The sequence below is a fragment of the Achroia grisella genome, unplaced genomic scaffold, assembly GCF_030625045.1.
Source record: "Achroia grisella isolate CSIRO2021 unplaced genomic scaffold, CSIRO_AGI_Agris_v1 utg567, whole genome shotgun sequence".
Taxonomy (NCBI): domain Eukaryota; kingdom Metazoa; phylum Arthropoda; class Insecta; order Lepidoptera; family Pyralidae; genus Achroia; species Achroia grisella.
Window position 1 is genome coordinate 1639488 of NW_026712947.1, and position 9732 is coordinate 1649219.

At 35.7% G+C, this 9732-nt stretch overlaps 1 protein-coding gene across 5 annotated transcripts; it reads right to left on the bottom strand.

The window, feature by feature from the left end:
- Window positions 1-872: 872 nt before the first annotated feature.
- Window positions 873-9113, bottom strand: LOC131848700 (protamine-2-like). 5 transcript variants are annotated; one of them, XM_059198634.1, is made up of 6 exons: window positions 8922-9111; window positions 7536-7681; window positions 6299-6415; window positions 4591-4629; window positions 2860-2959; window positions 873-1433 (listed from the first exon to the last, which is right to left on the bottom strand). In XM_059198634.1, exons 1-6 carry the CDS (start codon window positions 8922-8924, stop codon window positions 1296-1298), a joined length of 543 nt encoding a protein of 180 aa, XP_059054617.1. In that variant the 5' UTR covers window positions 8925-9111; the 3' UTR covers window positions 873-1295. The 5 variants fall into 5 exon arrangements, with proteins under 5 accessions (XP_059054617.1, XP_059054620.1, XP_059054619.1 ...); XM_059198637.1 differs by having other exon boundaries at window positions 7536-7664; window positions 8922-9109; XM_059198636.1 differs by having other exon boundaries at window positions 7536-7667; window positions 8922-9106.
- Window positions 9114-9732: the final 619 nt, after the last annotated feature.

Below are 9732 nucleotides of genomic sequence, written 5' to 3' on the forward strand. Positions count from 1 at the left end.
AAGTTTAACATACACAACGGCTTTGGTGGTCTAGTGGTTTAGATACCGCTTTACTTTCGATGGTTGCGGGTTTAATTCCTCGTACAGGACAAAAAAATGTATTCATGAAAACAATGATGTTTCCTGTATTATGCATGTATTTACAAAAAAAGTATTTATATCAGTAGTATAGTTCCATCCTACAAGCTCTAGCCTGCGACTATATGGTGCTGTGTAAATTATCCTGACATTATTATCCATAGAGAGTTATGTGTTCAAAAATCAATAAAAATAGACTAAAAATCTGACTATAATCAATCAACAATAAATGCTAAAAGATTTGAAGAATTACTTCATCAGTAAATAAATTGTATTAAAATAAATGTAATAAATTAGACTATTTAGAGAATATTACTAATAATAGATATATATAAGATAATGCCAGATTAAGTTTAAAAGAAATAAAATTACCATAAACCGAGTACAAATATATTTCAAAATTTAAACAAACCACAAAAATACATTACATTCTCACACTACAGAGTTAAAAGCAACGATAACAAAAAACTGACTGCGCAATGCTATGTTAACATCGGATAACCCTTACCATTGACCAATATTTGAACATGAACCAATATTACTAAATAAATACAATAACATTCAACATGCTCTTAGTGTCATACCCAAGTATTTATCTTGCGAAATCTAAATTTTCAACTATTAAAATTCTAAATACATTTGATTTTATAAATATTAGTAGATTAGTTACTATATGATATGTCAAATCTACTGACGGTAGATTTGACATATCATAAGAGTCTGTAATAGACCTACATGAATAAAGATAATTTGAATGTTGAATTTAGTTTAAAAATAGACAAGAGTGAACTTGATGATATTAATTAAAAGGCAGTTATAGACTTAGAAGAGATTTTCCCTGATCATGATGTAGTTGAACTATTGAGCTATGTTATGGCAAGTCTTTGGTTCTTATATATCACATAGGATTTTGAAAATTATCGATAACTTGCTTTTATGTTGTAACTCTATCAGAGAGGTGAGATATGCAATCACTCACTATTGTGCGCGCTGTCTTTCCCACGCTAAATCGCACGTGTTCCTGATGCGCGTGAAAGAACGTCTCTTGTAAAGGCAGCTATAGACTAAGTGAGATTCTTTGATGATGTTAGTTGAACTATTGGGCTATGTGAAAACCGCCTTTTGTTCTTATCTATGACATGGGATTTTGAACTCTATCTGAGAGGTGAGATGCAATCACTACGCTAGGAAATGGGGAGACTTGGACAATACAAAGACTAGCGACGGTAGCGGCGACGTCTTCTACAACGGCAACTGCGTCTACGACGCCTGCGACTCCGACTGCGGCGACGGCGACAGCGACAGCTACGACGTCGTCGTCGACGGCAACTCCTGCGACGACGTCTGCCACAACGCTGCAATGTAATAATAATATCTCAAGACAAACCACACAGCGCCATCTAGTCGCAAGTTAAGCAGAACTTGTGTTACTTATGAGTTAGATTGTCAACTGTAGCAGGTGTCTGCCGCTGACCTCGGTCGCCGATGTGCAGCACTGTCTCGCAGCCCGCGGTATCGGTGAGTTGGTGAGTAAACAATCTAGTACTCATAAACTACAAGCTCTGCAATATTTTAGTGGGGCAGTGGTTTGATAGTAACTTTTGTAACAAGTTATAAAATTCTTCAATTGTGTGAGACCAAATATTCAGTGCGGAAATCTGACCACCATTGAAATTCCGACGGTTATTGGATTATACCCATATTGTAACACTTGTTTCGCCTCTAACGAGGCAGACAGTCATCAGACATTCAATAGAGATCAGATACTAGCTTTTACGGTCAGGGTAGACTGTTCGGTTCAGGCGCAGTTTAATCGTCGAATAGACCAAGTCCAACCAATATCATCATCGTCATCATCATCGCACCCAGGAAGTCGTCCACTGCTGGACATAGGCCTCCCCCAAAGACCTCCACGACGATCGGTCCTGCGCTGCTCGCAGCCAATGCCTTCCAGCGATCTTGACCAGATCGTCGGTCCACCTTGCTATAGGCCTTCTCACGCTGTGTCTTCCGGTCCGTGGCCGCCACTCGAGGACTTTACTGCCCCAACGGCCATCTGTCCTACGAGCTGTGCCCTGCCCACTTGCCACTTCAGAGTCGCAATTTTTCGGGCTATGTCGGTCACTCTGGATCTTCTGCGGATTTCTGATTCGATCACGCAGAGTAACTCCGAGTATACCCCCTCCATTGCCCTCTGAGCGACTCTGAGTGACTCTGCACTGAATATTTGTGGTCTCACATCGCTAATGATAGCAAAATTTAACAAAATTATATAAAACCATTAAGTTAAATATTAAATATTAATAATAGGTCGATTTCAAACCACATAAAAATTGTTAATGTTAAGTTGTATATTTGTGGAACATAATAAATGTTTATAAAGTTTTATTCTGTTTTTAACCCAAACACGTAAAACGCGGGGTAATGACTATATTTAGAGATTATTTATAATACTAGCAGTACAAGTGACTTTGTCCGCGTGGAATTTAACTTTACTTTTCTAAAATAAAAGTAGCCTAAGTTACTCCTTATTACATCTGCTACCTGGCAAAAAAAGTCCCGTCAAAATCGGTCCAGCCATTTCAGAGATTAGCCGGAACAAACAGACAGACAGACAAAAAAAAAATGATATTTTGGTATATGTACCGTAATTATATTCATATGCATGTAGTATTAACGGTTATTTCAATATTACAAACATACACTCCAATTTTATTTATATGTATTTGAGATAACATAGATAAGATTTAACATAGATATTTGAGAAGCTATTCTGCTTACACTCCGTCGCCGTCGTCTCCTTCGGCGGCTGCATCGGTCTGACGGTTCAGATCGGGTCCTTGAGAAGAACCCGGTACGACCCTGTTCTTTCTCGCCACGTCTGCAACGACAGAATTTCTCAAAACTTCAATACTGACAGACAACAGTTATAAATAAGCAAAAATCTTTCACAAAATCAATTATAACAAATAATTTTTTTACTGTTACTGAAATAAAATGAAACATGCCAGATAACAAAACAATAGATCACACGCATAACATATATTTATACCCGTGGTACATCGATCCCTCGTTGTATTCCAACGGTGACCGAAATTATGACAGTCTGAGCCGAGGTTCGAACCTCGCTTAGGTAGGTAGGGTTCGGACCTCGCTGTCGTGTCCACCAGGCAGGGATACAGGGCCTACAGCCGCTCCAGAAGCCCTTCCGGGGTTTTTTTTTGTGGATGATAATGGTATGCTGCACCCGCCTGCTCTAACGGTTGACGCTGACGGGGCACCAGTGGAGGATGATAAGATGAGCATGAGGTCAGATCAATTAGTCCATCGTGATAAATTCACCAGGAATTTAACACGATGGTTTCCAGGGGGAACCGCGTGGAGGTCGACCTGACGAGGTACATTGCTAGCAATGGGGTTATCAATCCACATTACTAACAATCTCTTTCCCCCCTTGGAGTGCCAATTGCACTAGCCCCCTATTGTTCAGTGAAGCTGTAAAGCGGAGCACCAGTGAAGAGTGACACACAATACCAGGTCAGGTCAGTTGTCCACGATGATTTTTAGTAAGAACCAAGTCAGGTCATCAACCTGACATGATACATTGCCTTTTACTAGCAATATATGGCAAGTATAAGTTTATTTACGGACAACATTATAATTTGTTTTTCATACTGCTTTCTTGATATATGATAGCGTAGCGGCTTTTGTATTGATTGCCGCATGCATCCTCATGTAAAGTGCGAATACTGTAACTACCATATAGTAATTTTTGTAGCTGTGACGTGGTCGAGTGGAATGAGTAGTCATGCTCACTAAAATGTCCAGACATGTGGCTGCGTGGTGGGCCTTGGGCTCCCTAAAATATGGTCGAGCGCAGTGATGGCTGGCTCATCCGTCATACTAAGAACGAGTGCTGCTTGTTGTACTGGTCTGCTCTTATCACTACGACTGATTTTTATATTTATTGTGTTTTTATATTTGAGCCTGAATAAATTAGTGCTGGTTGGTAGTTTGTATTCACACTTTTCGACTTGTAAAATGTGAACTTACAAGGATTGTTTAAAAGAGCAACACACAAGTTTCTTGCTTATTCTTTTTGTGATGAGACAGCTTTCCGAATAAGCGGTAGATTTAAAAAAATGTTGACTATTCAAAAGTGCTTAAATTAAGTTTATTTGAATAAATGATTTTCTATTCTATTCTATTCTATTCTACTAACTATGCCAATTACTAAATATCCCTTACTCTACAGAAATAAATGAGTGACTATTGAGAGACCAAATTTGAATTTTAATGATTGTATATTATTATAAACATGTTCCACTATTATTTGAAAAAATATAAGCTGAGTTTCTTGTCAGTTCTTCTCATCTCGAAATCATTCCGAACTGCCGGTAGATTTGACATATCATAAGAGTCTGTAATAGACCTACATGAATAAAGATATTTTGAATTTGAATTTTGAAAAAAATTGAATTTGAATTGAAGTGTTATAGAAAAAAATCAGACCTTTTTGCCATTTGTTCGTCGTCCATTCTAAGATTGTCACTAGAAACAAATGTGTATGATTAGTAGGTGTAATATGAGAAATAAATTATTCTTTTCATTATATAGAAAGAAAGAAAAATATTTTATTCAGTGCTTTTGAACAATGTAAAAATACAAAAAAAACAGGGGGAAGGGGATTGTTAGAAATGTGGGTTCATGACCCCATTACTAGCAAAGTATCATGCCAGGTTGACCTCCACGCGCCCCCTGGAAACCATCGTGATAAATTCCTGGTGAATTTGTCACGATGGGCTAACTAACCTGACCTCATGTTCATCTTATCATCCTCCACTGGTGCCCCGCCAGCGTAAACCGTTAGCGCACGCGGGTTGACCATTCCATTATCATCCATAAAAAAAAAACGTAAAAATGATCAAATAAAATGTACATATAATTCAACTTAATTAAACATGTAGATAATTAAAGATAAACATAATATTATCATTTTTACATCCATATAGGCACTGAAATGGCGCTGCTCAGCTTTAATGTATGTCCTATGTGAACATACAGCTGGTTTTCAGTGGCACTAACAAGGTATTTTTACTACTTACTCTTTCCTTTCATTATAAATTATTTAATTTTTTGTATTACGAAAGTTATTTATATCTAAATAACTTTCGTAATACAAATATTTAATGTATATTTACTTGCTGACATGCTAATCGTTGCGTTATTATATAACTTAATAATAATGCCTTTATTCAGATATTAATCATTTACATTTTACATTTCCTAACATTTATCTAAATATATAAACTCAAAGGTGACTGATATAGTGATCTATCAACGCACAGCCCAAACCACTGGACGGATCGGGCTGAAATTTGGCATGCAGATGTTATGACGTAGGCATCCGCTAAGAAAGGATTTTGATAAATTCCATCCCTAAAGGAATAAAATAGGTGATAAAAGTTTGTATGAAAGTACTGTAAAGCCGCAACAAATATACCTAATAATAATACTTCTTAATGCGAGCGAAGCCGCGGGCAAAAGCTAGTTTATATTTTATATAACGTTGTTTTTTTTTAATTTTTTCTTATAGTTTTACTCCCATCATACTTCTTTCCATGTTATTCTGGCAAATCTGTAGTTTTCTTGAATGGGATTTAGTAAGGGCCCAGATTTGACAACTATAAGTAAGAACAGGTAAGACACATGTATCGAAAAGCTTACGTTTTATATTCATTTTAGTTTCTTTATTTTTAATTAGTTCTCAAAATAGTTTCCATGCTTTTCCTATGCGTATATCAATCTCTTAAATATAAATTCAAATCGCTATTAAAAATATCAACTCCTATTTTTTAATAATAATATTCATTTATAGTAGAAGTGTGACAATTTAGGATTGTTTAGAATTGTATATAAAAATAAAACGTCTTATTCTCAGACCTACTGAATATGAACACAGAATTTCATAAGAAGCGATCAAGTCGTTGCGGAGGAGTATGGTAACTAACATTGTGACACGAGAATTTCATATATCAGATGACATATGCAGTGTTATATGAAGCAATAAGATGATGTATGAAATTATATGCAGTGTACTGACAATACTGATTAAACTCGTCATTTACGCGCAATTAATAGAACCGGTAACATCAATTGTCATGTCCTGTACCAGCATATACGAGGTAAAATGTAACCTAAGATCTAAAGTACAACTAACACTAACGAGTTATCTATAGTTTTCTCTTTCTGTTCATTATCTATCTTCTTTCTTGAGGCCAATGGCCTTTGATAAAAATGTTCAGAACGTCGCCGCGCGGCCACCGCTCGACTGCGCCTGTGAATTTGGAATAGCAATTATTCGTCAGCGTAGAAATAGGCGAGATTATTTGTATAGGAGAAGTATAAATGTACTAGCATCGATCAGGGGATTGTCCATTAATCACGTGAGGCTTGAAAGAGGGGGAGGGGTTTGACGAAAATCACGAAAATATTACAAAGGGAGGGAGAGTGTAGTAATATATCACGTGTATTTATTTTTATGGGCATCAAAAACAACCTGCAACCTAGTTTAGATATTTTCATCATGGTTCTTAATTTCAGAATAAAAAAAGATTATAGGTTATACCTGTATCTAAAGATCTAAAAATTTTAAGATTCTTTATAGGCACTAAAAGCACACGTGATGTTGGTGAGGGTTTGTCTTAAACCTCACTACGTCTCACCAAAAAAAAAATGCTAAAAAATCACGTGATTAATAGACGGCCTCGAGGTCATGTTGTACTATTAAATTACTATAGTTTGATTGTTAGAAATAGCAGGCATATCCACAACTTTTTTCCACAAGCAGAAGGCCTGCTTGTGGGAAAAGCTTGTGCTTTGCTTGTCCGATAATGGTTTCTTTTAGACAAATTATTAATAAATAAATTAGGAATATGTAACTTCTGAAACGTTCTCATTCTTTTGTATAACATAATTTTAAATTTTCATTATCAATTATTGGACATTTTCATTAACAAACAAACAAAGCACTTATAACTATGAGGGTTTTGTACATATTAACATAATATATGCGGCTAAACATACATATATAGCTGGGGAATGGGGATTGTTAGTAATGTGGACCAATGACCCCATTGCTAACAATGCGCCATGTCAGGTTGACCTGAATGCGGCTTTATTACGTGGGCTGACTGATCTGACCTCATGCTGATCTTATCATCCTTGGTGCCCCACCAGCGTAAACCATTCGCACAGGCAGATGCACCATTCAATTATCATCCATTAAACATATATATGTTATATCACTTTAAAATAATACCCCATTCAAATAGTAAATTTCTTAAATCTAAATAGATTTCAGATTTTATTTCCTACTACTTTCGTGAAGAGTTCGACTCTCATTCTGTTTCTTTCTATCTCTTTTTAACAACAGTATATACATCAGAGTTTCATACTTGCGCTGTAAATCGACGTACGCGTGCAGTCGAGCGGAGTACCGCGGCGCCTCGGTGCCGCTGCGCTTGCGCATGAAGACCACCAGGTCATCGTTCAGCTTCTTCTTGTCCTCGTCCCCCTCCATGCCGCTGCTGAAACCCATTACCTTCAGCACAGGTACAATAATTGAATAATCAACCTCTCATTGTACACTGATAAATAGGGAGGGACGGCGATTGTTAGTAGTGTGGATTAATAAGTCAATTGTTAGCAATGTATGGTACAACAGATTGACCTCCACGCGGTCCCCCCTGAAAACCATAATGATAAATTCCTGTATATAATATTTCACGACAATCGGGCTATTGAAACTTTATTACATCGAAGAATAGCTAGGTGTGACATTTTGATATCTCATGATGTATCTCTAAAGTCAGTATTATTTTAATATATAATAATAATAATAATCTCAGGACAATTCATACAGCGCCATCTGGACCCAAGTTAAGCTAGCTAAAGCTTGTGTTATGGGTACTAGATAACTGATACATAGATATTTTTTTTCGTAAACACATACATATTGTACATAGAAAACACACAGACCGATACAAACAATCATACTCATGAATACAAATGTTTGTGCCATGCGAGGAATCGAACCCGCGACCATCGGACGTAAATCGGTGCGCTAGACCGCTAGACCACCGAGGTCGTCAATTTTAGAATATTTTTTGAGTATCCTGGTCTATGGTCTAAAACTTCCGTTTAACCCATTATGGCGTAAATGATCAGAATTTGGCATTTAAGTTGTACAATAAGTACGGTGAGTAAAATCTGTCCATCCTCTTTTCCAGGGTGCGCTTCTCGACAACGCTTTATAATGTTTTTTGTAAATAATCTTTCAAGTAAAATGGTTTTTTTCAAATTGATTTGAAAAAAATTTGCAGGTAGTCTGTAAGAAATTGCTTATAGCGATAAGACCCGACTTTGGATATTAATTTTCTATTTACAGTTTTTGCTATTGTAGAATAGAATAGAATAGAAAATCATTTATTCAAATAAACTTACATTGAAGCACTTTTGAATAGTCATAACATTTTTTTTTTAATCTACCGCTCATTCGGAATGCTGTCTTATCACAAGAAGAACAAGCAAGAAACTTGTGTGTTGCTCTTTTAAATAATTTATTCTTACTTACAATTTAAGTTTAAGTGTGTGAATACAAACCACCGATTAGCACTAATCAATGAAATAATAAAATAGAAAAAACATTCAATATACAACAACTGGTTAAACAATTAATAAGAGAAAATAAGTCATAGTGATTGTATTACTTTTATACACAATAAAGAACTTATTATTATATACATATATCACTATGATAATAATTCTAAATCATTTCATACCATTTGGCTGTCCAACCAATAATTTTGTTACATAAAAAAAATCACACACATTTCAAACACCAACACTGTGAGACATGACAGCACTTCCTTTGTTTTATATGTTTTATAATATTTTTCTGTATTTGAACATATAATATTATGACGTTTAATATGTTGCAATGTATATTAAATCCAAAAAGTTTCTTTACAAGTCACACAAGAGTTTATTCATCGTCTGGTTCTTCCTTATCCCATTTATTTGGGGTCGGCGTAATATGTTGAGGGTTACTATATCTAGTATGTATTCATTATAAATATAGTACTTTTAGTATAAAAATAATGTAGCAAATAGGTTATATATTTCACAATGATTGTCTGTAGAATACAAATGTTGTTTACGTTTAGTTCCGAAATGAATACTAGATGGCGCTGTTAGATTTCTAAAACTCGATATTATTTCGTTTTTGTCGATTGATATACACGATTGTAAAATTTTATTATTCAGTATTTTTTGATATCATTATACTCTACGTTTTTGTGATGTCTGAATATCGCGGCGCGGACGCCTTGATGTAATATACTCAACTATTCATTATTCTCATGTATGTGAGCTATATTATTGGAAAGTTTCATTAAAATCCATTCAGTAATTTTTGCGTGCGTAATTTTAGCGGCCTCAGTGGTCTAGCGGTTTAAGCACACTACTTTATTTCAGAAGGTCGCGGGTTCGATTCCTCACACGGTGCAAACATTTCTATTTATGGATATGCTTGTTTGTATCGGACTGGGTGTTTTCTATGTAGATTAAGTAGGTATTTAAAAAAAAATGTAT

Coding starts and splice junctions, on each gene's coding strand:
- LOC131848700 (XM_059198634.1), bottom strand. Junction 6,416..7,535: donor TACGTCGATTTACAGCGCAA/GTATGAAACTCT, acceptor CCAAATTCACAG/GCGCAGTCGAGCGGTGGCCG. Junction 4,630..6,298: donor ACTATAGATAACTCGTTAGT/GTTAGTTGTACT, acceptor ATTTGTTTCTAG/TGACAATCTTAGAATGGACG.